Source organism: Trachinotus anak, unplaced genomic scaffold (assembly GCF_046630095.1).
Source record: "Trachinotus anak isolate AG129_WGS33_773 ecotype Australia unplaced genomic scaffold, CSIRO_AGI_Tana_v1 ptg000021l, whole genome shotgun sequence".
NCBI classification, from domain to species: Eukaryota; Metazoa; Chordata; class Actinopteri; order Carangiformes; family Carangidae; genus Trachinotus; species Trachinotus anak.
Genome location: NW_027273872.1, coordinates 5,611,690 through 5,638,968, shown reverse-complemented (window position 1 = coordinate 5,638,968; position 27,279 = coordinate 5,611,690). Strand labels below are relative to the sequence as shown.

Below are 27,279 nucleotides of genomic sequence, written 5' to 3'. Positions count from 1 at the left end.
AGATTTTCTAATTTACAGGTATGCCTCTGCTGTTGGATGTCCTCATAGAAACTGACTGTGTTCATCTGCCTCCATAAGTTGTGGTTATTCAGTATGGTGTAGCATTGCATCTTTGTTGACGTCTGATAAACTGATACATACAAACAGCCTAATTATAATAACAATGCGGTGATGCAGTATTGAACCATGTAGGTGAACTTTTTTTCCCCTACCCCCCTACAGCTGACCCCCCTCATGGTCAGGGTGGAGCTGCAGACCTGGACCTGCTGGAGACTATGACCTACTTAATCACCTATCATCTGGGTAGAAAGAGAGTTTTATTGGTCATAAAAACAGCTTGCCACCCTGTCGAGTGAGTCTAGTTTGCTGTAGATATTTGTAGTCTGTGCACTTTCCATTTCTGTGGTGAGATTCTGTTTCCTCTCACAGATGAGGTTGGTTTGTAATCTGGGTGGGTAGATGTGTAGAAACCACTTATCCCAAATATGACCTTAACCAGAATATTGCTGTTCACAATACATGACACATGGTGAAAGGCAAGAAGAGGACAAGAGGAAGGGATGGTTTGAGAGGAAGGAAGGACAGAATGAAAGAATGGAAATGGTGGGGCGAATCTAATTAGACACTGGCACAGATGGGAAGGGGTGGAGACTGGGTTGAAAAGGTTGAGGAGGAGAGAGAAGAGGATAGGCAAAGGATTGTATGGATGCACAGAAAGACAGTGATCAATAAAGAGACAGACATAAATAGAGAGATAGTGAGAAGGATAGATGGATAGACTGAGGCTGAACAGAGGACATGAATGAAATAGCATACAACATGATAAAGAGATAACTGGGTAGAATAGGTTGACCGCCAGAGGAGAAAATGGGAGAGGTAAAACAGATGGATAGACGCAGCCGAAATGAAAAGACCATGAGACACGGTTGAATGGCAGGATGGATGAGAGAGGAGTGAGGGATGACAGAGGGATGGAGTGAAAGAGGGGGAAGAGCAGAGGGGAAAAGTAAACCACAGAGTGAGTCAGGGAATTATCCCTGTCTGGTCTTGTTAACTTGACACAGGCCACGCCTGGTAGGGAGACCGACTGACAGAGTGTAAGAAATACTGAGAGAAGTGGAGAAAGAACGTAAAAGAAAAGTAAAAGAAAGACAGATGAAGACAGACAGGGACAAAGAAAGTGCACAGTTGCGCAGAAATCAAAGATTGAGATATAATCAAAGTTTTGCACTGGAGGATACAAATAGAGGCAAGCAGCAGAGGGGGGTGGGGGGGGGGGGGGGCATAAGACAGTCCACAAGGTTGGGCAATGAAGAAAAATGAAAGACGGAAAGCGAGAGAAAGAAACATAGATCCATAGAATCAAATCATGTCTGAGCACAATGCTAAGCACTAAGTAAACACTGTCTCTATGTTTTGTTTAGCATTAGTAGTCTGGAAGAAGACGGGGCCCAGCTCCAAGTCTGGGACTCATTTTACCACAAGCTTCTATGTATCTTTGTATGTGCCATCTTTTGATTGCATGGGTCTGAGCATTGCAAATGGTCTATCTTATCTGCCCTAATTTGGAAATACATTGTAAACTGATTCAAACCGCATGGCTAGGCAAGCACAGCAGAATATCCTACCACCACTGAACTGATACTGTCCAGAGTGGCGTAACTATTTAACCACCACAATCTGAGCACAGTATTTCTGGCAGATCCCGAACATGGCACTGTCCATACAGTTACTGCGGTTGTACAACTGAGAGCCAGGGAATGGTGCCAGTCCCTGGGATGCTTCTGAGCGATCCCTGGTTTGGTTATCTTGTGTAGAAACCAGAGAGCCAGACAGGGCACTGCATTCAGCTTTTCACAATGAGCTGAAATGTAGCAGATGTGGCCAAACCAATACACACTAAAGTAAAACTAATGCTGGTAAAAATTAATGAGTCGCCTCAGTTGTAACAGTTAAAATTTGGCTTTGACATACAAATTTGATTGTGTGTGAGGTTTTGATTGTTGGATACCTATATCTAAGAGATTTGGTCAAAGGTTCTCTATGGATATACCGAGATGCTCTTGTTAGTGCATTGTTGCATTTCTTAGCACATTACCGCCACCTGTAGATCACTGGAATAGTGTGAAACCATTGGCAACAGTGTGTGTTGTGTCTCCCAAGTATGCACCCAAATATAAAAACTGCTCTGTAGCACTGTCAGAGGCAAAGGGTACGTTATGGTACCTTTAAGTCTGCACCATAAAAGAGAGTCGTGGAGCAAGACAAGGAGAGGGTCTGCAACTTAAACATCTAGACCCAGGTACACACGTGCATACTTGCATACTGTGTTGTACATGAAAATACACACACATGCAGAAGATACACAGTAAAAGTATATGGATATACCTACACACCTACATCTATACACACACATAGATTTGTATATAGAAGGAGGAGAATGGAGAGAGAGTGACAATACAAGTCCATCACTGTGCCCTTATTAGCAACACATGAAAGGTTATGCATGCCCAGGATTGAATGAACATGTGTGTGCGTGTGTGCGTCTTTGTGTGTGTGTGTGTGTGTTTGTGTGTGGGTGTTTGTTGTGTATTAATGTGCTGCCCTTTACTAAATGCCACACTAATCTCCCATTGGGTCAAAGAGAGCACATCTACTGTTATTCATCAGCGAGTGACAGAGGGAGGGATGCAGGGATGGATGGGTACATGAAAGGGGAAAAGGATGATAAAGAAAGGCGGAGGCAGTGGACGCAATGGATGGGCAGATGGATAAGTGGACAGAGAGGAAACAGAGAAAAGACAGATGTAGGGTATGGGGGGATGATGATGGATGATTGGACAGAGGAAGATGGGAATGGATGCAGAGAGTATTGGAAAGAATGGAGAGAGGAAGAGAAGAGAGAAGCAAAGTAAACCCTTTGTGTTTCGCCACATTTAACATTATGTGAGTTTATGTACAAATTAAGTAATGCAACATAACTTAACTGAATAAATATTCAGGAATAATATCAGTTTTGTATTTTTTTTATTCTTATGTAAATTCTGGAAGAAACACAGAAGTAAATAATAAAAATATTGCACCAAACAAACTTTACTATCACATCTACAAAAGGCGGAGCAACGGTTATTTTTATAGAGGAATAAAACACCAAAAACTCTCCATTCTCAGCTGCTGTGCTTATGTTGTATGCAACTGGTTGCTGGTGGGAAGCCGGTGAGGGATCATGGCCTGAAAATGATGATCCTTGTTGGCTGAGATGCCTGTGCTGAGAGGGATGAGATCTGATTGCTAGTGTGAACCTACACATGAGCTGCACGCTCCTGTCCAAAATAATGCTGGGAAAAAATGAATCTAAGTTTCAGTATTTTGTAGAGCAGGTGCCCCTTTTATTGCATCCACTCCACATATATGTAGGGTATTACATGTGTCACTGGCACACTCCATACACACTAATAAATGAGCTCAGCTGTATTTTCCCCTAATGTGTGGCATCCCATCTTGCATCCCGTCCAAGATGGGAAGTCATGTAAAGCTCTACAGCTATGATATGTATATTTATTTATACTTTGATTGTCACAATTATACCACATTTATCTCCGGTTTCTGCTTGGATAGAGATCTTACAAATGATTTTGTGCCCAGATTTAGATGAGTAAAGTGACTGACTGAGTGTCTGACCTGGATCTGGCTCTCAGAAACCACAGGGCTGTGGTTTAAACAGACAGACAATCCTTGAACATTATAGGTTTAAAGCACTCAGAGACAACTCAAACATTCTAATACTGAAACTTTATAGGCCTGAAACAACGAGCTCTCTTTCCTGAAACCTTGGATCAAAACGCTACGAATCCACTCCTGAAAAGTACAAATTTCATTTGAACTGGCCAGCCTGGTTTAATGAAAGCTGAAAAAAGAAAGAAAACAGTGGAGGGGCTTGCTGTTCAGCAGCTGCCGTCTCAGCAATGACTAATTGAGGTTACCACGGCAATATGGGACTGGGATTCCTGTCTGCAGAACATCATTTTAATCAGATTGGGCTGCTAAACACACACACACATGCATGCACATACTGTACATGCACACATAGAAGCATACACACACACACACACACATGCAGACTCACAAACAATAAATAGCTACAAAACTGACCCTAACATGCAGACACTAAAGACTGCCCATGCATGTACACGTGTACATATAGACAAACGCACACATATATGTAAAAAACACATAACAAAAAAAAAAATACACATTCACAAACACACAAGGTTCACTGTCAGATACTTTCATACATGCACATACACACAGGCTGCAAAAGTGGTTTAGAAACATTGTATGTAAATGATAGCAGTGCCTAATTAGATTTAGCAGTGTAAGTGGATCTGCACAGTTGTTTCTAATCCAAATATTTTTTTTTCAGTTTGAGATAAAGTCAACGACCAGTAATTACTTCTGGGTTTGTATTTGATTCATTTATATGAAAAAAGCTAGTTTTTGGTTTTAGGAAGTTCTTTTTCAGTTTATTTGTGTGTGTATGTGCTCCTTCAGGGTGTATTTGATTCTGGACTGACAGGAAATTGACGTCCCTTGTGGGTTTGGGCAAACGCAGTGATTGTAAGAGAGAGGGGCAGTTGAAATCTGCCACGGCTGTGTGTTTGTTTTTATTGAATTCCATAATGGGATGTTTTTTTACTGATACACTGTGCCAACATGCCCAACTTCAAAGAGCCTCATAGACACACTTTGCACATGCACACACACACAGACAATATATATTCATCGAAAAAAAAATGGAAATGCTTCACACAAAGCTATAACACAAATATATAAATTCTCACAGGTGCTGATGAAGGACTTATGTATTTTTATGACTGTATTTATATATTTTTGATTTGACTCACAAACATCCAAACACACGTGCACGTCAGGTTCTGGAAAACATCCACTTGTTAAAACACTTATGAAGTCTGATGTTGGCAAAAGTCAAACACACACACACACACACACACACACACACACACACACACACACACACACACACACATTCGCCTGCAGGGCTGCCTGCTGCTCGGACTTGGAAACACTGACCCTTAGTCATCTACTGCCACCTGGTGGAGCTTTATCCTCACAGCAGGTTCAGGGCTCAGGCTTTGTGTGTGTGTGCATGTGTGTGTGTGTGTGTGTGTGTGTGTGTGTGTGTGAGTGCGAGTGCCTGTGCGATGTGTCAAAATGAGTGTGTGAAGTTCAAACCTGTGCAAAAAATCAATTTGAGAATGTCTTCGGCTGTGAGAGCTGCTTGTTTGATTTAACTTTCCAGACACTTGAACAAATTCAAAAGAGGATGAAGAGCTTCTTGAATGAAAGTGGAGAAGCTTTAGAGGAGGAAAAGAAGTAGAAATGACTGTTGAATAATGTTAGGGAGGGAAAGGAGGGCAGAGCAGAGCAAAAGGGAGAGATGAGGAGAAATCAGGGAGGAGAAAGAAGATAAGCAGGAGGGAGTGGAGAAAAAACAGAAGAGTAGGATAGTAGATGTATGGAAAAAAGATAAAGGAAAGCAAGAGTGGGCATACAAAGTAAAGACAGGAAAAGAGAGGGATGAGGTAGAGTACTAATCTTTCAGACTAGCAGACCATCATTTTGCTTGGTTGCAGCAGGCCTGTTTGAGACTATTATTAAATTACATGGCTCCTAATGGAAACCATGTATGTGTCTGTGTTGGGTCTACAGTGAAGCAGCAGCTCTAATTTTAGAAACCACCAGCTAAATGCCGAATGAGACCGATGTCCAGAAGAACAGTATGTTTTTTGCCATTGTTGATTGCACAAATGGCTTTGTTACTCATCATGCCTTTGTGCTTGTGACAGCCATGGCCCGCAGGCATAATGTTTTTGGCCTGTTCGTCCGTCCGCCACCGTCTTATGAACACAATATCTCAGTAACACCTCGAGGGAATTTCTCTAAGTTTGGCACAAACAAGGGTGAACTGATTAGAATTTGTTGATCAAAGGTCTCACAAAACATGTTTTTGGCCATAACTCAAGAATTCCTGCACAAATTATGGCAAAATACACTAAATACTGGACCACTATGGATGTAAACTGCAACTTGACTGGCTGGCAGAGGTATACAACCACAATTCTAGTCTATCCTAACAGTGCATTCATCCAAATTTAAGATTTGCATTTTCAGGTCATAACGTAATTCCAAAGTTTTGTTTTTAAACTTTTATCCATATTTTTTGTACATGTGAATAAAGACAATACAAAGTGAATCAATAACTTCATCTTGATTCTTTGTAATATCCATTAATATGTTCTTGCTCTTTGTTTTTCAGTTTTTTATCATTTCTTTTATAATCAGTGCTTCCTCTTCCCTTTTCCTCATTCGTTTTTATTTTTTCTGTCCCATCTCCATCCTCCTATTAGTCTGCTTCTATTGTTCTACTTCTATATCATCTCAATTATAATATTTTGCTCCATCACTTCACTAATCACTAATCATATTTATTTCCCTCTCCTTTCTGCCTTTTTGTATGATCAGCATTTTCTATTAAAAGTCACACTGGCCCGTCTAAAGAGCTCACAACCCTGCTCCATCGGCTGTTCATTCAACATCACTGTAATCTGAATGCTCTATAAACACCTGTCAATCAAAGTGGACTTGTGGCTCCTTTGCTAGTTAACCAATGAGCGGCTGCAGACAAAGGGATGTATTGTCTTAATGTTTAGCTGCAGGAGTCTGGAGCAGACCACCAACAGAAAGAGTGGCTTCACTTGTTCTTTTGTGTTTTTGATGTTCTGCTTGTTCTCTCCGGGTTCGAGGAAGGAAGAACTCGGGTGAACGGAGGCACAGTCAACTTTACCACCCCACCATCTACCTCTCTTTCCCGCTCAGTCTCTCACTCTTGCTCTCTCTCCCTCTTTTGGCTGAGCCAAACCACTGTCTCTATAGCTGTCTGTCTCCCCTCCAGCAAAAACCACTTAGTGGGAAATCTCAGACACACACTCTTATACACAAACACACACACACACTGTTCCCAGGGTCAGACATGGTGCAAAAGGTCATGATCCTGGTTCATTACAGGCTCCTCTTCAGTGGAAACAATTATTTCCCCCCAGAAATATCAGAGCTCTTGTAACAAAGCTTCTTTCTCTAACATAAGGGTCTAAACTGACTGACTCTGACCATTAAATTGTATCAATTTAGTCTCACCCCAAGGCACAAGCCCATCAGAATAAGCAAATCCGTGTGCTGTGTGGGGATCCTTTCTGGGCCTCAACCCCCATGTTAGGAAACCATGGCCTAGATCAAGGGCATATTTTAATCCCTTCCAAAAGAAAACTGCATTGAGGATGCAATCAGTCTGTTTTATGTCTGAGAATTACATTTCAGCCAGATTTCCCTAATTTCTTTTTCATTTAGTTTGGTCGATTTGCAAACACAACAAAACAAAGAAAAGAAATGTTTGACTCGAAAATGTTTGGTGTCTGCTTTGTGTCTGGCATTTTCAATTTGCTCTATCATGTTTTTCCCTCACTAATTCTTCTGACTGGTGTAGAATTCAGCAGTAATAGAAACCATACTGAAAATGTCTCCTCCCTTTTTTTTTCCTTGTGTCTGTATGTTTGTAACAGCGTGGAGTCGGTGAATGATGGGCTCTTCCACTCGGTCGAGCTGTTGATTCAGAACCGGTCACTGAGCCTGGTGGTGGATAACGGAGCCCCCAAGAGCCTGGGCAAGCTAGCACGCCAGCCATCAGTCGACCACAACACTCAGCTGTACATCGGAGGTACGCGCACGCACACACACACACACACACACACACACACACACACACACAGAAACATATATGAATATATGTTATGAATATGAATATGAATATGAATTCATGCTTTAGTAAACATATGTACTGAACATCCAGATTTATTTTGTTTCATTCAATGTTTTTCTCAAGTATTACAAAGAAACATGATGTTATTGTGCAATAGTGAGAGCTCTGATGTGGTATTGTTGTTGAAACATTGTATCTTATTGTAATAATCAACCAAGAATGAAAACCAGACACCAGACAAGTGAAGAATATTCATCAAGCAATCCTCCTTTCACTTTACTTTTCTATTTCTCTGGTTTCTTAATTTTCTTCCTATTCTTTCATCTCATCTCGTCCCTTTTCTCAACTCTAATTTGTCTTCTTTCATTCTTCTTTTCCCAAATTGTCTTGTTCTCCATTTCTCAGGTGTACCTTCCCAGGTGGTGGCCTCAGGTCTACGTCCAGGTCCTGAACGCTCTCCTCAGGCTTTTAATGGCTGCATCCACAATGTCCGAATCAATGGGGAGCCTCAAGATTTGAGTCACAGAGCCACGGGAGGAGGACGACCACAAGGAGTCGAGAGCAAGGTAATCACAAGGAAAAATATGTTTCGGGCAAACAGGGTTATTGTTTTATGACTGTAGAGTGTACTACAGTAGAGACCCTTCAACTGTAAGCGTGGCCGGTTATTGAAGCTATCAGCATATTACAAAGGTATGTGTATTGCAAGAGACCAAACATTCAACAGAAATGTCAAGTGAAAAAGTCATAATGCAAAATACTGCAACAGAATTGCTGTTTTTTTGGGTTCAGAGCAAGACTCTAAATCTCCAGTGGGTTACTTTTCCGAATATTTCCTTAGTTGGAATCTGCTCCAAAACACATCTTAATTTAGAGAGGTGCTGTCAAAGGCTTCTGTGACCCAGACTCATTGGACAGCTTGGCAACAGTGCGGAGATTTTCTGTTCCAAAGTTTCTGAACAAACCTCGCCCTTTGAACCAATCAGAGAAAGCCAAAGTCAGAGGAGGGAGCACATGGCTGTCAATTAGTGTCAAGAGGTTCATTCCCACGCTAGAAGCAGCCGTAAAATTGACCAGCTCTTGCACTAAATAGATATAGTACTTTGTACTTATACCAAGGTCTCCTACTGCACCAAAGCTTTAGTTATGTCCCTCACTTGTGAGTCGCTTTGTATGAAAGCGTCTGCCAAATGAGTAAAAGTAAATGTATAGGCATTAAACTCAACTTCCTCTGACTGCATTTTCTACCTTTCCCATTTTGTCACCAGGGCGATGGTATTCTCGCAGGGTGTCATACCTGCAGTGTGTGTGCACAGGGGGCGTGCAGGGAAGGAGGAGAGACGGGGGTAACATGTGACTGTCCCCCAGGACGCAGCGGGGCCCTGTGCGACAAGTCAACAACACCAAACTCCTGTCAGAACAACAGGTAGGCAGACACACACACACACAGACATGCAGATGTTTGTTCAGAAAGACATGCATGTACATATGTAGTTAAAGAGAGTCTTTGAATGTTTCTATTGATTTCTAAAAAGTGTTTAAAACAGACCAACTATTTGTTGCTTAGACACACATCTGCACTCAACATAACCTTCTCTTACAACCTGTCTTCTCTCTGTTCGTCCTCTTCCTCCTGCTCCAGATGTGTTCATGGTCTGTGTACACCCAAGGGTCAGTCCTACAGTTGCCAGTGTCGTGAGGGCTACCAGGGTCAGTACTGTGATCGACGACAGGAGCCTCCGGCCTGCAGGGGGCAGCGCTGCGGACACGGGGAGTGCCGCGTGATAGAGGGAGGAGAGCCGGCCTGCCACTGTCAGCCCGGGTACACCGGACCAACCTGTGACACAGGTAAGATGGAAACAGTATAAAAAGAAATGATGGAAATCAGGAGAGAAATTACTGTAGGTCAGGATTTGACACATCAACGTATATCTACTTCCAGAGTTGACGTGTCAAGGAGAGATGGTGAGGGAGCAGCTGAAGCGCCACCACCCCATGAGAACATGCACGTCCACCAGCAAGATCCCCCGCATGGATTGTCCGCGATCCTGCCAAGCCGCAGCGCCCCCTGGTGTTTGCTGTGGCGTCACCAAGAACAGGAGGAGGAAGGTGGTTTTCCGCTGCACTGACGGCACCTCGTACTCCGAGGAGATGGAAACCGCTCTGGAGTGTGGCTGCTCCAAGTGCCCGTTGTAACAGCACCGCAGTTTGTTTGTTTTGCAACACCCATCGCTGCCATTTTGTGAATTCTACACGTCAATGTAGAGAGATTTTTCCACGTTGATGAGCACCATCATTATGTGATTTTCTTTTTTTCCACATCCAGTTTGACCGCTGCCAATTTGCTGCCAAGACAAACCACAAACAAAAACAAAAATGGGACATGTGTGCGTGTTTTTGACAGAGAGAAAATATATTGTAAGATATAAGTGAGAAAAAAAACATAGAACTTATTTTTATTATGGATTTTTTTTCTAAAAGATGATAAAAGGACTGATGAGTTGTTTTTTAATATGTTGATTATATAATGTGTTACATAGTATAAAAAAGTTATTTTGTACCTTGTAAGAAGAAAAAGTACACCACAAAATAGATTAACATTCCGTAAAAGTATATGAATTTATATGTATGTATAAATCTATATAAATATATACCTTAACCCAATGAATTTTATATTTTCTAAGTGTATTTGCATGATGTTAATGTGAGTGCTGATGTGTGGGAGGCTTTGGACACTGAGTGAAGAGGGCTGAGGAGAAGAGCTCCGTTGATTCCACAATAAGGAAAAGGTGGCGGTCTTTTATTGCCCTCTTTCTTGGAGGCTGAAGGGGAACTGTATGTGCCTAGCTAACCTGCTTCACTATATAATGGACATCATCCTCACATGTGAGAAAACATAAAAGACTCTTTCCAGAGAGAGAGATGATTTAACAGTTTGTTCTAACGTTCTGTTATCCTGTAGTTTGCTGTTGCACACCAGACTTGGAGCCACATGAGGTTTGACATGAAAGACATTTGCTATTCATTAGGAGTTCATTATGAATCAGGATTTCCCATTCAAATCAAGCATAGTGGAATGCTGCATTATGCTGAGTCTATTAGCGGCTTAGATTTAAAATTGGTTTTAAAGCAGATCCCAAGGCAATCCCTGACTAGTCATGAGACCTCATAGCACAAATTCTGGTGAAAACAGGAGACAAATTTTAATCGAACAACCCATTCAGATAACAAAGGAGTTTTGTTCTTTGTTTTCTTTCTTTTTAAAGAGTAACTTAATGCCAGCCTGAAAAGCCTTTTTTTTCACTACACTCTCTGGTTGAACATTACAAGTGTGCATCGCTGCTGGGTGTAGTTGGGGCCGGGTGGTCAGAAGCGTGCTAACCACCCCCAACAGTGATGTCACAGGTTGTGTCAGTACACTGTGACATATACAGTAGCAATGTGAGGAGTTAAACCACTGGAGTAAACTTAGCAACGACAACATTTCAGCTGGTTTAAGTTACTCTTTAAATGGCTCAGCATGAGGTGGCTCTCTGACCGGGCAGGGAAGCTGCTTTCAATAAAGCCATCACACCAAAGTCAACTCTATTTGCCTTAACAGATAAGCACGTCGAAAATGATTGAGTGAAACTGTTGATTTATACAAGTTGAAGTGCCCGTGTGTACTGATTTTGAAATTCAAAACTTGCTGCAATATTGTCAACGGCTGCTTCTGAATGTTTGATCATTTTGGATGGATGTTGGCGTTCATGTGTCACATGTGGCAGCTGACACCTGTCTCCATGACAACACAATCAAAGTTTTAATAGTGGCCTTCTTTAAATTATTCCACTCCCCTGATCAGGTTGTGTGGACAGACCCTAGGAAATGGTAGGAAATCCCAAAGCAAATACAATAAAATAAGAGAGGCCTTAATCATGCCACAGTCCTTATGGTCTGAATTATTTGTTGTAGAATTCATAGCCTCATGTTGAATTTGAAATTGCAGCATCAACAAACACCCATTTCTTTTTTTTTTTTTTTTTTTATCTCTTACAGAATTCATGTGATATATGAAACCATTGTTTTACACAGGTCTGATTATTTGGACCATGACGTGCTTTAAAAAATGAATATTTCTGTGGAGCCTGTGCTTCAAAAGGTTTAAGGAGAAGCTTTTTGAGATGTTCATGATTTAAATATCACCAATGACAGTGTGGAATGGAGATTTTTTTTTTTTTTAAAGTGTCTTTCTGTTATTGACCAATAGACAGAGTGCTCCAGTCTGCACAGCAAACCTCCACAATGACGACTCAGTTGCCTGCTACGTCACAGACACTTCTGTAACTTTGTCATATGAAAGAATCAGATTTGGACCAAGGTACCACAAACCAGCTGAGAAGAACTTCAGTACGGTTTTTAACTGCCCGTAAATGACTAACACAATTACAAGCATAGCAAAATACTATAATGTAACTACTACTGTATTGTTTACTTTATACATAGTTGCTTTGTTTACAACAGGTGCAAAGTATTGTCAGACTTTTACAGTTAATTTACAGCTCTGTTATTCTGGGTTTGAGACATATCAGTATTATCCTTGTTTGTCAATGTCACAGTTTTCCACACCTTCTGTTCCTCCTTTCTGATCCCTCTCACTTCCCTTCATACCTCCCCTTCCCCTCCCTGCTTTTCACTGCCTTTTCCCCCTATGCCATCCATAATGTCTGCTCTGTTAGCTGCAGCTATTCATTTTCAACATCTCTTCTCCTGTCTTTTTTCGGATTCTTTGACCTTTCACCTGTTGGCTCCTTCTCTTTGAGCTCTTTACCCCCTCTTTTCCTGACCCTAAAGATTTAGTTCTTCATTGTGACCAGAATAAAACACCTCATTTATTAGTTGTTGACCATAAATAACTGTAAAGTCAGTCATTTCCATTTTCCAAGTCTTAGATTAAAAACCATGAATATGCGAGTGATAATTGATACTTATGTTGAATGTTAAAATTAAACTACCATTGAAACTACACTCATCTTTCAAGTCTGAGTTCTTGAGAAATTTGTCTTTGACTGCAAATCTTAATCTTAACATCTGTCCTAACAGTGTGGACTGAGGGCCGGCTTATTGTCCCACATTTAGCTCTGGTATATTTATAGTATTCATGTTTTTTTGGGGGGGGTTGTTTGTTTTTTGTTTTTTTTTCTTGTCAGTGCAGGTTTTAAAGGCAGTATTTTTTAAGCTTTTTTTTTTTTTTTTTACTTTAATTGATTAATTAATTTTCTCATGTTTAATGATCTTCCTTATTCCTTCCTCTTATTGTTCTCATTTACATGTTTTTCTGTTTCTGTTGTCAGACAATGGAACAAGTAGGAATGAGTAAGAAAGGCAGAGTAAAACAGAAAACATGAACTATTAATTAAAACACTTATAAGGTCTTATGATGCATCCATGACATGGATCCACGGCACCAGGTTTGTCCAAGAAAAACAAAAACTATTATGGATCAGTTGTAAAAACATTTTAGACAGAGCCGGGACCGGGTTCAGCAGGTGTCCCTTCATTAATCCCGGGTTCAGCCGCTCGCCCGGGCGCGGACCTGCGGGGGTGTTTGTGAAGGGACCCCTCCCTGGAGAAGCAGCTGCGGTAAACAGTGACGCTAGTTTGAACTCAGCCCTCACTAAACAACAGAGCTCACTTATTTCACATGAGTTTTCCACCGGAGCTTTTGCAGCACACACACAAAGTGACCAGCAGCAGCAGTTGTGTCCTTCAGGCGGAGGAGCTTCATGGTGGAGGTGAGTCAACACAACACACGCTGTGTGTCCGTGTCTTACTTCCCTGCAGTTTGTCTTTATTAATGTGGAAATGTTTGTCGTGGCGTCTGTGTGTGTTGACCGCCTGCGGCCACAGAGGAGGTCCCGCTGTGACGGTGTTGGAGCTGTTGTGTTGTTGTGTTGTTGTGTTGCTGTGTTGCTGTGTTGTTGTGTTGCTGTGTTGTTGTGGTGTTGTTGTGTTGCTGTGTTGCTGTGTTGTTGTGGTGTTGTTGTGTTGCTGTGTTGTTGTGGTGTTGTTGTTGTGTTGTTGCTGTGTTGTTGGAGCTGTTGTGTTGTTGTGTTGCTGTGTTGCTGTGTTGTTGTGGTGTTGTGTTGCTGTGTTGTTGTGTTGCTGTGTTGTTGTGGTGTTGTTGTTGTGTTGTTGCTGTGTTGTTGGAGCTGTTGTGTTGTGGTGTTGTGGTGTTGTGTTGTTGGAGCTGTTGTTGTGTTGTGTTGTTGTGGTGTTGTGTTGTTGGAGTGGTTGTTGTGTTGTGTTGTTGTGTTGTTGGAGCTGCTGTGTTGTGGTGTTGTGTTGTTGTGTTGCTGTGTTGCTGTATTGTTGGAGCTGCTGTGTTGTGGTGTTGTTGTGTTGTTGTGGTGTTGTGTTGCTGTGTTGCTGTGTTGTTGTGGTGTTGTGTTGCTGTGTTGCTGTGTTGCTGTGTTGTGGTGTTGCTGTGTTGCTTTGTTGTGGTGTTGTTGTGTTGTTGCGGTGTTGTTGTGTTGCTGTGTTGCTGTGTTGCGGTGTTGTTGTGTTGTGGTGTTGTTGTGTTGTTGCGGTGTTGTTGTGGTGTTGTGTTGTGGTGTTGTTGTGTTGCTGTGTTGCTGTGTTGTGGTGTTGCTGTGTTGCTGTGTTGTTGTGTTGCTGTGTTGTTGTGGTGTTGTGTTGTGGTGTTGTGGTGTTGCTGTGTTGCTGTGTTGTTGTGTTGCTGTGTTGCTGTGTTGCTGTGTTGTGGTGTTGCTGTGTTGCTGTGTTGCTGTGTTGTGGTGTTGTGTTGTTGTGGTGTTGTGTTGCTGTGTTGCTGTGTTGTTGTGTTGCTGTGTTGCTGTGTTGCTGTGCGCTGACGGGGGCCTGCAGGGCTCTGAATAATCTCCAGGTTGTCAGTTTCTTTGCATTAGCCGGTTGTTCACTCTCCTGCGGACTGTGTGTGATTTGTGAATGAGGCTGTGGACTGTGTGGTTCTGCTGCTCGTTGCTTGTAGGAATCTCTTCTTTCTCTTTCTTTTTCTTTAAGCTGTGCTGTGAGTAATGAGCTTTAATAAGTGAGAAAACACTGTGGATGTTTTTCGTGGTCAGTCTCTTCAGTATTCAGGACAAGTACATGCCAAACACTCCACACATGTAGCATTACACCATTGTATTTCCCAATTAACACAATGATCTACACAACATACATGGGTCATATAATGTTGACCTGTAAGAGTTCCCAAAGCTTAGTATGAAGCATGAATTCCCCCCCGGTGTGGTGCCACTGATGAGCATGCAGCATGAGTCAGCCAAGAACGTACATGAGTGAAAACATCTGATATTAAATCATCAAACCGTCTGCTCCTCACCAGAGGATGGCAGCAGTGTACAAACAGAGAGGAGCACTGCATATGCAACCCACATGCATGATTTTACAAGTGATTTGACTCTTACAACTAATTTCACTGTGTTATTGGGGCTGCAGTTAATTACATGTGTAAACAGTTTAGTTGCTTATAATTTAATTGCAGCTGTTATTAGTTCCCCACATCCCAGTGTGTCATCTTCAATGTTTTTGTGCACTTTAAAAATGTATTTGAAGAAAAACCAGTGTTGCTCGCTTGCTGATTTTACAAGTTCCTGGTATAAATTCTGATAACTGGTTTATGCATCAGTTATCCGATATAAACCTAAGACTCTCAAATATAAGATTATGGACTTTGTGAATTGAAATCAAATTAGGAGGCAATATCCAGCCCTACTCTTTAAGGTCGGTTCTTATATCACTACATAGGGAGTGAAATTTACATAGTGGGAGACATGGTTTTGCTGTAATTCATGATTGCGCTTGCTTCTGTTTCCGCTCTCCTTGACAATAACACTCGTAATAAATGCAACAAAACCCTTGCATGTTAAATAATAGCTGCACTGTGGACCTGTGAGTTGTTTATGAGGACAAGGGCACGTGCAGGCAGAGGTAGGGGCCCCTTATCATGAGACTGAGGTCATGAAATATAACTACAGAAAAGTAGGAGATGTACATTGATGGGGCCATGGTGACCAGTAGATGGAGGGACTATTTTAGTGAAGGGGTGTGAGGCATGGACCTGTTGCTGTATATTTGAGTGTGTTGTGTGTGCTCTTCAGTCTTGTACTCTACAGAGACAAACTCAGGTCTTTTATGTGAATGAAAGATCTTTAAACTTAGACCCTCATCTCCGGGTGATTTCTCAACCACAGAGGCAATACGAGCGATATCTCAGCTCCACATGTACCCCTCGTCTTTGCACATTTTTGGACTAGCTGGGAGTTCGGTGGAGTCGGACACTACCAAGATGGGGACGCCGGAGCAGGCCGACTCTGAGCTTCCGAACAGCTCTTCAGAAACCTATGGGTAATGTCACAGAGCTTACAGCCATCTTTATTTAAAAATGCTAAAACATTGACTTATAAAAACAATTGCATGGATAAACAAACTTAGTTTTTACTTTGAGTGTAACAGGACTGTGTAAATGTGATTTGCACAAGCTACTTGAAACCACAAGTAAAGCCACATCCAGCTGCTAAGCTGACACATGTAGGCAGTGGCTTACCCTTTCACCAAGTAAAACTTATTAACTAGTATCAGAGTATACGTGACCTGAACTCATCCTCACATGTCAGAGGTTAGAAATTCAAAAAGCAAAGAGCTGCAAGTTAAATGTTGTGGCTGATCAGTGTATCTTGAAGCATTACTGCCACCTGTTGATCAGTGGAATGATGTGAAGCCATTGGCTGGACTGTTCACTGCATCACCTGTGCACTTGTGCAAGTGTCAACAGAGATAAGTCTACTGTGTATCATAGATAGATAGATAGATAGATAGATAGACAGATAGACAGATAGATACTTTATTGATCCTGAGGGAAATTTAGGAATCTTGTGTGTGCAGAATGTGGCACAAGTTTTCTGCTTGATGCTTTAATCAACTGCAACTTTTCTTAAAAGAGATGGCCCTATGGGAATTAAGCTGCAAACTCTTTATTGTGACCATTAGTCAAAATTATTACTTTTTCATATTTAGCCCAAAATAAAAGAAAAAAGAATCTCACCGCCTGGCAGAGCCTAAGCTTTACGACACTTGATTGAAGACATTTTGAAAGAAACATTTAAAATTAAATTAATTTAGAATGTTTCTAATAATAGATGAAGCAGCCTGGTAGATAGGAAGAGGTTACATTTTCTGAAAGTGGGTAGTGGTGTAGCAGCAAGGATGCTAACAGAATGAGCCTAATGTAAAGCTGTGGGTGATAGATTGTGGTCATGTATGGTTGGGTGGTGAACAGAATGTGAGGGAGGGGAATTCACATGTCAAGGAACCAAAAACCCTATAAAAGACTCAGGAGTTTGCAGATTGTCCATTGCTGCTAAGCAGTGTCTGCAGTACGAGTAAGTATACTTTTTATGACTTATCTTATGGGTTAGACAAATTTGTTGTGTTACAGTAAACTGCAAAATATGTAACTTTTTTTTTTTTGCAGAGATCTAATAAGTAAAGAAGAAAAAGAAGCCATCACGTTTCTACTTTCAGAAGGTTTGCATCTATTTCCACATACTCTTTAATATCATGATGAAAGTAAGGCTTTTATTTTGTGGTTGTGGCTTTTTTTTCTCTTTGCAGTGTTCACTGCAGGTGTGTAGGTCTGCTAGTCATCATCATTTAACATATTCTTAACCTATAAGAGTGTTTTTTGGTTTTTTTTTTAATGTCACTTCAACTCTGGTCACAGTATTGTTTGGTACCTCTGGTTGACTTATACGTGCCTTACTAACATTCGACATTATAAAAGTAATTTATACCAGTCTGTTTTATTTTTGCAAGTGTGTGAATCAGCAAGCTGTCCACAATATGAACGTCACTGCCCTCAGTGGCTCATGAAATGTATGCAGATGGGAGATTTTGCTTTCACAGTAATCACATGGGTAAAACTGTAGTGCCAGATTAAAAAAAAGATGGTGCATGATAAAAGTCTGTTGGCTTTGTCCTCTGGAGAACATGAATGTTTTCACCACATTTTATGGCAATCCATCAAGATATGTCAGTCTTATGTCAGTTTAATTGCCTTAAATTTCCTGTTTTTCTGCCTTTTCTTCACCAGGAAATCATGAGGTTCCAGGTTGTCTGTTTGCTGCTGGTGCTGCTTTCTGCCACTGTGTTCTTGAAGAATGTCAAAGACAGATACGAGAAGTTCATAAAACAGCATATTTATGAGAACATGACTGCTGATAAGTGTGATGCTGAGATGCAAAAAAGAAAGATCTCCATACTCCCAAATGGCAAGTGTAAGCCGACCAATACCTTCGTTCGAGCCAACAACAAGACAGTCAAATCTATCTGTGAGGGTAAAGGAGAGCGATATGGTGAAATGACCAAAAGCCTCCAACGTTTTGACATTGTTGTCTGCCGTCTGAAACCGAGAGCCAAGAAGCCTCCTAAATGTCAGTACAGTGGTACTAAAATATCCCAAAAGAAAATTATAATCAAATGTGAAAATGGCTATCCTGTGCACTATGATGGAGACATTGATCATAGTGAGAACTGACTTAACAGCTGATGTGCACTTAAGTTGCTTATTAAAGAAACTGTTTGACAGCTTACCTTTGTGTCTGTGTTATAGTCTCATGCAATAATCAGTGTTGCACACATCTGTTACACCATGTCTACACCCTGTAGAGCTCTGTTAGAGGGAACTGCCTCTGTTCATGGAGCTAGACTTTTAAAACAGAATAATAATTTCTGAGATTGTTAATTGTCAGAGAGAAGAAGAGGACTGGTTAACAGAGACAAATAGGTTTGATATTTCTGTGTATTTGTTCACAGCTACCAACTATCTATCATTTTTCACATAAACTCAAGTTATGCAAATAAATTCATTAGAAAAGTTTTTTTATTTGGTACACTTGTCAATTTAATCATTTATTCATTCATTATTTTACAGCGCCTATAAAAAGTATTCACCCCCTTGGATGTTTTCCCCTTTTTATTGCTTTTATAAATGGAATCATGGTTAATATAATGTTGTTTTTTTTTACAAGAATATACAAAAAAAACTTAATGTCAAAGTGAAAACAGATTTCTACAAAGTATTGTCAATTAAATAAAAATGCATAATGTAAAATAAGTGATTGCATAAATATTCACTCCCTTCAAGTCAGTATTTAGTAGATGCACCTTTGGCCGCGATCACAGCACTGAGTCTATGTGGATAGGTCTCAATCAGGCTTGCATATCTGGACACTGCAATGTTATTCCATTCTTCTTTGAAAAACTGCTCAAGTCCTGTCATGTTGCACGGGGATTGGGCCTGAACAGCCCTTTTCAAGTCCAACCACAAACTCTTTATAGGACTGAGACCTGGGCTTTGACTCGGCCACTCCAGAACATTCACTCTGTTGTCTTTAAACCTTTTCTGTGTAGCTCTTGCTGTATGCTTCGGGTCATTGTCTTGCTGGAAAATGAATCTTCTCCCAAGTCGTAGTTCTCTTGCAGACTGAATCAGATTGTCCTCCAGGATTTCCCTACATTTTGCTGCATTAATACCCTTTTCTCGGAGTTGCTTGGAGTATTCTATGTAACTCTCTTTTTACCTGCCTGAACAAATCTTCCCTTCATTGCCTACGAACCATCCAAACTGCTGCTGCCTGACTTTTAACCAAATCAAACAGACACATGTGACACCTATTTTAACCTCTCTACTCTGGCTTCCTATTAATTTTAGAATCCACTTTTAGCTTTTAGTTCTCACTTTTAGAGCTCTACATGGCCAGGCCCCAGAATACGTCACAGAGCTCCTTCACCTCCACACCACGAGTCGAGCTCTTAGGTCCTCCACCCTGGGTCTTCTAAGCACTCCATGAACATGCTTGAAGACCTGGGGTGATCAGGCCTTCCAGTCAACAGCTCCTAAGCTCTTGAACAGTCTTCTACTAAGTTTGATTCAGTGGACTCACTCAAGCAACTGAAAACCCATCTGTTCAGACAGCCCTCTAGTTGGCATGTGGTATTTTGTGCTCTTAACCTGTGTCTTTTATCTGTTTTCCTCTTGTATATCTTCTTGTATGTCTGTCATTTTTATTTTTGCTCTTATTTGTTGAATTTTGATTTTAATTCTTTCATTTGATTTTAATCTTTGAATTGTGAAGCACTTTGTGCTGTATAAATAAACTTTGCTTGCTTGCTTGCTTCATGGTGTGATTGCAGCCAGGAATACTGATTAACAAGAGGCTGGACTTGCCAGACACAGGTGTCTTTATACTACAATCACTTGAGACACATTTACTGCACCCCGGTGATCTTCATTTCACTAATTGCGAGATTACTACCACCAATTGGCTGGACCTCTGTTAAATTAGGTCAGTCACTTGAAAGGGGAATATTTATGCAATCACTTATTTTACATTATATATTTTTAATTAATTGACATTATTTTGTAGAAATCTGTTTCCACTTCCATAGAAGTTTTTTTTTTTTTTTTTTTTTTTTTTTAATTGTAAATTCTTCAAATAAACTAATTTATGTTGCCCATGATTCCCTTTATTAAAGCAATATAAGGGCAAAATATCCAAGGGGGTGAATATTTTTCTTAGGCACTGTATAACATTTTTGAAATGTAAATGTGAGAATTAGGTTTCAATCTTTTAGTCTCACGAGTGATCTACACAAGAGCCTGAGAAACATGCAAAGCTACATGCAGCAGCTACCCAGAAACAAAAAGCTGTGGCTGACCATTTCACAGCCACTGACCATGACTGAACCTTAAACATGACTTTAACTGTTCCACAGGATGTTGAAGGTTGGAGGTGCAAAATACCAAGAAAAAAACAAGAGAACTTGTGGTTGTGGGCCAGGTGCTTACAAATGGTGATGCATGAAGCTACCTTGCAGTTGTACAAAAGAAACACCACAGAGTCTTAAGAGCAGATTAAACAAATTCTTTTAGAATGCTCTTTTGCTTCAGCATCAACAAAGACGGTTACTGACCTTTTTTGATGCTGCGTGCTCATCAGTGGAGCTGTACTGATGTAGATTCCCTTCTTCATAACTATCAGCATCTGGAACTCTTACAGGTCCAGGATCATTCATTCGGATGCTCTTAATCCTCTACTTCACACAGGGAGGAATTAACACCTGGCCTGCTGCTTGTCCAACTGTCAGATCCTTATTTCTCCTGTTTTGTTAAAGTCAAATATCTGAACGTTCACACTGTTTTTCCTGCCATTATTTGGTGTATTGGACTGCTGTCACTTATCATTTGTTTGTACATGCAAACATGGCAAATGAACCAAAATAGAGACCTTTCTGTGCTTACAAAAATGGTAACAAAATATTGAAATGTACAATATGCATTGTCACAACACTGTGCAAAGGTGATTCACACTCAGTCACACACTTGCAAACAACAAGCCATCCCACATGCAGCAGATATGTTGACAGATGGAGGCCGTGGCCCACAATTTAGCTAAGGCTGCTCTCTCACGGTGGATGTCGGTCCTGGTATCTTGGGGATACTAAATACTGAAGGTTATAGATGTGTGGAGGAAAAAAGCTACAAGTCCAGTTGAACCAGTTTACATGAATATTTTTAATTTTTGCTTAGTGTGTGGTTTGTATGATACAAATCATTGAATGAGAGTACCAGGGCACCATCTGGTGGTTGTATCCTCAATAAAGGTTGCATTATCATGCTGGAAGTAGCAAGTAGGTGAAGGGAAATCTCGGCCATAAAGAGCTGCACGTGGTCAACAGCAGTACTCAGATAGGCTGCGGCATTGGTATTAAGGGGTCCAAAGAGTGCCAAGAAAACATTGTCCTCACCATTAGAGTCTACCACCAATCTGTACTGTTGACAGAAGGTAGGTTGGGTCCATGGATTCATGCTGATGCCAAATTTTGACGCTACCATCAGCAGAAATCCAGATTTATCAGACCACGCTATGTTTTCCAGCCTTCAGCTTTCCAGTTTTAGTGAACCTGTGTCTGCTGCAGCCTCAGGCTTCTGTTCTTGACTGACAGGAGGACTGACGCAGTCTTCTGCTGTTGTAGTGCATCTTTCTCAAGGTTTAACATATTGTGGGTTCTGAGATGCTTCTCTCACCACAATTGTAAACAGTAGTTATACGAGTTGCCGTAGCCTTTCTTTCAGTTCCCACCAGTCTGCCTGTCTGACCTATTTTATCAACAAAGCATTGCTGTCCGCAGAACTGCTGCTCACTGGAGGCTGTTTGTTTTTGGTACTATTCTGAGTAAACTCTAAAAATGTGTGTGTGGAAATCCGAGGAGATCAGCAGGCGTGCAGGTGCTTCTAATACAGTGCTTGGTGAATATATCTTGTATTCAATTGATTTGACAAATTACAAAACACTTTGCATGCTGATGCATCTTTTTTGGTGTTTCATACCTTTTCTGACTGTATGACTATGGCATTGGTGTGGTATGTTTATGTCTCATTTATTATATATGTTATGTTATATATGTTATTATTCAGTTCGTTTCAGTGAAGTGCAGTAACATGAATAACTTAAACTACAAATATTTATCTGTGAACCCAATGAACTTCTGCTTTCCACCAGAAGATGGCAGCAATGTAAACAGAGGGGGAGACTATTTGTGTCTAGTGTTTTATTAACAAAAAGACCAACAGATTAAACAGAGTTTAATAAAGGTACAAGCAACCTTAATGCTTTACCTGTATGAGCAGTAAAACAAAACTACTTTATTTACAGATTTTAGCAGCTATATTGCTTCTGCATTCAGCAGTAAATATTTACTAAAATATGTATATGTCTATACATTCTCATAGCTAGCACTGTGGGACTCAACCTGAGCACCCTGTTGGTTCAAAGTTAATCTTTTTCTGCACTAGTTTCAATATCATCTTCTGCTGCAGATGTTATGGTTATGTCTGCTAGCTTTTGCAAAATCTTGGACATTTTTTAGACCACCCAGAAAGACTTTGCAGAAGATGATATTCAAACATATTGAAAATAATGTGTTAATAATTCCTTTTAACCTGCCTATATCAATGTTATTGATCACTTCTTTGTGCAAGAGTTCTGATCTAGATTGCTCAGATTGTGTCATGTACTTTCATGACACAATGTCTAAAACTATGCTGCTTGTGCAGTCATCTGTGCAAGTTAGAAAGACTTGGTTGAGATCATACTTCCCTCTACTAGAGGGTGTTTTTGCCTGATTACAAAAATTTCCCAAAACTGTAAAAAAAAAAAAAAACCTTTACCTAACTGAATTCCCTTTCTGTAGTGTTGTTGGGCCAAGAAATCAAAGTTCAACCTCAACTCTATAAATGGTTCAGCAGTTTACATAAACTTGTCACTGGCCAATGTCACTGTTTGTGACACAGGTAAATATACTTTTTATTACAGCAGGGTATGTATTGGAGACAAATATGACTATAATTACAACTATTTATTGATTTCCTAGTTTGTCCAGCTGAAAGGACTAGACAAAAATAAAGAAGAAAAAAAAGCTGATAACCATTTGTCTTCAGACTTCAAAGGTTTGTTTTTCTTTTTACTCTCTCTTTATTTTCCAGCCATCATGAAGAGTTTTAAACGGTTATTCTGTCATGCCTGTGTTTCATTTTATCTTTGCAGACTTCTCTGCTGGTCTGTGTCACATATAAACTAAATTCACAATACATAATTGTAAGTGTATCACTGTCTTTATATTTTTATGGATATGAACACACCCCAAAGGTTCAAAAGAGATTGTATTTTATAATCTTGTGCCACAGATATTAAGATTTTTAGTGAAAAAGGCTCTGTGGAGTTCATTTGTTTTTAGAAATCTTATGTTAACACCGGTGATGATAAATCTTAAGCTTCAACATTCAGGAATTTGTACTTTGTTTTTTTACAAAAAACTTTGTAAACTAACAAGCTGATCAAAGTATGATCAATATTCAGTTGCTCCACAGAAATGTATTTGTATACTGAAAATGTATTTGTATATTGAAAATGATAAAGTTCTGCAAAGGATTCACTCCTGCCATAAATTCTCTAACTGAACATTTTCCCCATATTGTCTTCGCCAGGGAATCATGAGGATCGCCTGTGTGTGTTTGCTGCTGCTTTCTGCCACTGTGCTCTCTCAGAATGTCAATGAGCGTTACAGAAAGTTTATAGAACAACACATCAACGGGAAGATGAGTGTTAACAGGTGTGACGAAGAGATAGGACTTCGACGTATCTCCAAAACTAACAGCAATGAGTGTAAGGAGACCAATACATTCATCCGAGCTACCACCAACATAGTCAAATCCATCTGCGGGCTTGCTGGAGCGCCATATGAACGGAACGGTCAGCTGACCAGAAGCCTCCAACCCTTTGACATTGTCGTCTGTACACTGAGAAACCAGGGGGCCAGGCAACCTCGCTGTCAGTACCGTGGTCAATCTCGCACCAGAATAATTGCAATCAAATGTGAGCAAGGTTTTCCTGTGCACTTTGATGGAGACATTGTACATCTTGACCACTGATTAAACAGTAGGTGTGTACTTAAATGTCATGTAAAATAAAACACATTTGACAACTTGCAGTTTCTTTTTTTATTATTTTTATACAGTTTTATACAATTTTTGACTGTGTAGTATTGAATAACATTAGAAATAACATCAGTAATAATGGTTATAATACCACACTTACATCTACAAATATATATATTTTTCCGTTGTATCTGCTGATTTGTTTAATCAATGGCAAATAATCCAAAAATGCCCATTAGAGCTGCAGTTAATATTTTTTATTTTTTTTACTAATAAACTAATAATAATTAACCTGCATTAATTTATTTGTTCACAAAATGTCAGAAAATAGTAAGTTAGTTTATTAGTTCCCAAATCCCAATGTGAAGTCTTCAATTTGTCTGACCAATAGCATCAACTCTACACATTTGAGAAGCTGGAAACAGTAAATGTTTGGCATTTTTGTTTTAAAAAGACAAACGGTAATCATTAACATCATTAATAATGGTTATAAAACCACTGGTCAATATACACTGACCATTTAGATTTGTATTCCTGTTGGTGTATCTGCTAACTTGGTTTATTAATGGCAAATAATACAAAAATGTGCAAAAATAAGTAACTAATTGCACAGAAAGTCATAAAAGTGAATTTAATGGGACAAATAATTCTTTTTTTAATTAAGTCTTTCACTTAATTATTTGACTTAAAATGTTACTAATATTTTTTGTGTTCTTGTAGTGGAATATTAATGCTAGGCTAATATGTATTTTATAGTAAAAGTAGTATATAAAACTACTGTATGTGAATGGGGTCACCAGAAGTGACAAACCTATTTCCCAGTAACCAGCAGCTCAGTGGAGTGTTTCAGCGTTTTTCAACTTCATTGTTTCGGCTCACAGCACTCTCACTAGTCTTGTTTTCAGCAGGCAGCCGTTAAACCTTCTTCATGCCTACTATAGCCAGTCACCTGATTCTGCTCCTCCTGCACACTCATGCCCATTGTGCCTTTACCACTATATACACCTACACAGTTACTCCAGTCACTTGCCAGGTGGCCAACGCTGCAGTCATGCTATAGCATCTCAGTTATTAGTCCCTGCCTTTCTAACCTGTACCCTGTGTGTTACCCTGTTACCTGTGTTGTGACCCTGTAACCTGTGCTATTACCTGTGCTGTTTGTCTTGCATATTGAAAGCTTTTTTTTTTTTTTTTTTAACAAGTTCCTTAATTCTACCTGATCATGTCTGTATGTGGGTCATCTTCATTGTTGTCCATACCTTGAACTGTGGCAGAATCCCTCTTATTTTGTTTTGCGATCATTTTCAGTTAGAGGAATGTTTACAGTCCACTGGGATCAAGGCTTGCCCAAAACTGAAACTGAACTATGGTCAACAAATATTTGCATCAGTTCTAATGTCTTTAACCAATACCATCATTATTTTATTAGAGCACAGCTTCACTGAGATTACAGGAATGATTAGAATACACTTGATTCGAGGATCCCCCAAAATCAAAAACTTGATTGAACCTGTTACTGTTCATTCTCACTGAATCAACAAACCATCTGCCAGAAGATGGCAGCAGAGACTATTTGTGTTTATTATGGGAGGTACAAGGTAGCACATACAAACACAAGGCTACATCTCTTACTTTATGCTAATAATATTAATAATTGAAGCAGAATTAAAGCATAGAGTAACATGGAAGTAACATGTAAAACATTTTTTCCTTTGCTCGGATTCTCTTTGCTCTAGGCTTTGGACAGTTCGCATCTTTATAAAAAGGTTGACGTATGCACTCTAAAGCCAAACCACAAATTTTATGCGATCCCAGTTGGATTTTGTCTGCACATTTTCAGATACACCTGAGGAGTTAAAAGTGTATTAGGTAGTCAGATGTCTCAGAAATGTAATGTGCTAAGAATAAATTGCCATAGATATTAAAAAAAGATTATAGCAATGGAATGAATAAATGATTTTCTTTCACGCTTTCATACATTTTTATTTATTTGTTATTGGTGATATCCTCACAGAACTTCTGTGAACATTTAGTCTACTTTGTTAATAACAGGTTTGAATCATGTGGTTTTATGACAATGACAAAACCAAACTGCTCATGCGGTCATGTATGCTGATTAGAAAGACCTGGCTGAGATCATTGGTGGTACACTTCACAGCCAGCATGATGAGAGACCAGTCCGATTGTTCTTAGGTTATTCCCTCCCTTTTCATTCTTCCCGCCTTTTTGTTGTTCCCTTCCATTTTATATAATTAAATTAGATTAATCATCTGGCAGTACAGTCCAAATGAACTGCTGTCTAGAGTCGATCAACCAGAAAATGCTGATCATTTTTTGCATAGCGCTCTAAATCCAACTTGCTGCTGGCACAAAGCATCCCTCACTCTTAATAGAATTGCAACAGTGTCCTAAAGAAGAGACAGTCTTGATCATCTTTATGCTCCATTAAACAATTGATCAGTGCAGAGGCATTATGAGAGAGCAGGGAAACACGTTACCAAAACCCTTTTATTTGAGCATAATGGTCTGGGTTCAAGGTTGCCCACTCAATCAACAAACCATCTGCTTCTCACCAAAAGGTGGCAGCAATGTAGAGAGAGAGAGAGAGAGAGAGAGAGAGAGAGAGATATGATGATGATGATGATGATGGTGGTGGTGGAGGTGGGGGGTTACTAGTGTGCATGGTAGTATAACAGTAACAAAGAGGAGGCATAGACATCAGATGTGTTACAGTAACTACTAGAGTCAACATAGGAGATATGACACATTCAAACTGAATAGGTCTTTGTCATTTTAATTTTGTCTACAAAAATAAAGGGAGTAGTTTTGTCTCTAATATATGACCCCACTGTCTCTAATATATGACCCCAGTGTCTCTAATATATGACCCCAGTGTCTCTAATATATGACCCCACTGTCTCTAATA

General features: G+C 40.0%; 3 protein-coding genes across 9 annotated transcripts in view; all 3 read left to right on the top strand.

The window, feature by feature from the left end:
- Window positions 1-12,841, top strand: part of slit3 (slit homolog 3 (Drosophila)) — a 242,787-nt gene extending 229,946 nt beyond the window's left edge. For all 3 annotated transcript variants that reach the window (XM_071458286.1, XM_071458287.1, XM_071458285.1), the window contains 5 exons: window positions 7,638-7,792; window positions 8,240-8,400; window positions 9,103-9,260; window positions 9,477-9,682; window positions 9,777-12,841. In XM_071458286.1, the coding sequence (XP_071314387.1) occupies window positions 7,638-7,792; window positions 8,240-8,400; window positions 9,103-9,260; window positions 9,477-9,682; window positions 9,777-10,030 (934 nt within the window). In that variant the 3' untranslated portion in view covers window positions 10,031-12,841. The remainder of the gene's footprint in view (window positions 1-7,637; window positions 7,793-8,239; window positions 8,401-9,102; window positions 9,261-9,476; window positions 9,683-9,776) is intronic.
- A 355-nt stretch (window positions 12,842-13,196) lies between these two features.
- LOC139606248 (ribonuclease-like 3) lies at window positions 13,197-18,447 on the top strand. Its single transcript, XM_071458315.1, has 3 exons — window positions 13,197-13,608; window positions 17,331-17,425; window positions 17,949-18,447. The coding sequence occupies exons 2-3, from the start codon at window positions 17,417-17,419 to the stop codon at window positions 18,390-18,392; spliced, it is 453 nt and encodes a 150-aa protein (XP_071314416.1). The 5' UTR covers window positions 13,197-13,608; window positions 17,331-17,416; the 3' UTR covers window positions 18,393-18,447.
- A 2,678-nt stretch (window positions 18,448-21,125) lies between these two features.
- On the top strand, window positions 21,126-24,406 carry LOC139606247 (ribonuclease-like 3). 5 transcript variants are annotated; one of them, XM_071458314.1, is made up of 4 exons: window positions 23,133-23,210; window positions 23,291-23,366; window positions 23,464-23,514; window positions 23,904-24,406. In XM_071458314.1, exon 4 carries the CDS (start codon window positions 23,910-23,912, stop codon window positions 24,345-24,347), a length of 438 nt encoding a protein of 145 aa, XP_071314415.1. In that variant the 5' UTR covers window positions 23,133-23,210; window positions 23,291-23,366; window positions 23,464-23,514; window positions 23,904-23,909; the 3' UTR covers window positions 24,348-24,406. The 5 variants fall into 5 exon arrangements, 4 of the variants coding, with proteins under 4 accessions (XP_071314413.1, XP_071314412.1, XP_071314415.1 ...); XR_011684579.1 differs by lacking the exons at window positions 23,133-23,210; window positions 23,904-24,406 and adding an exon at window positions 21,126-21,702 and having other exon boundaries at window positions 23,464-23,519; XM_071458312.1 differs by lacking the exons at window positions 23,133-23,210; window positions 23,464-23,514 and adding an exon at window positions 21,679-21,702.
- The last annotated feature ends 2,873 nt before the right edge of the window (window positions 24,407-27,279 follow it).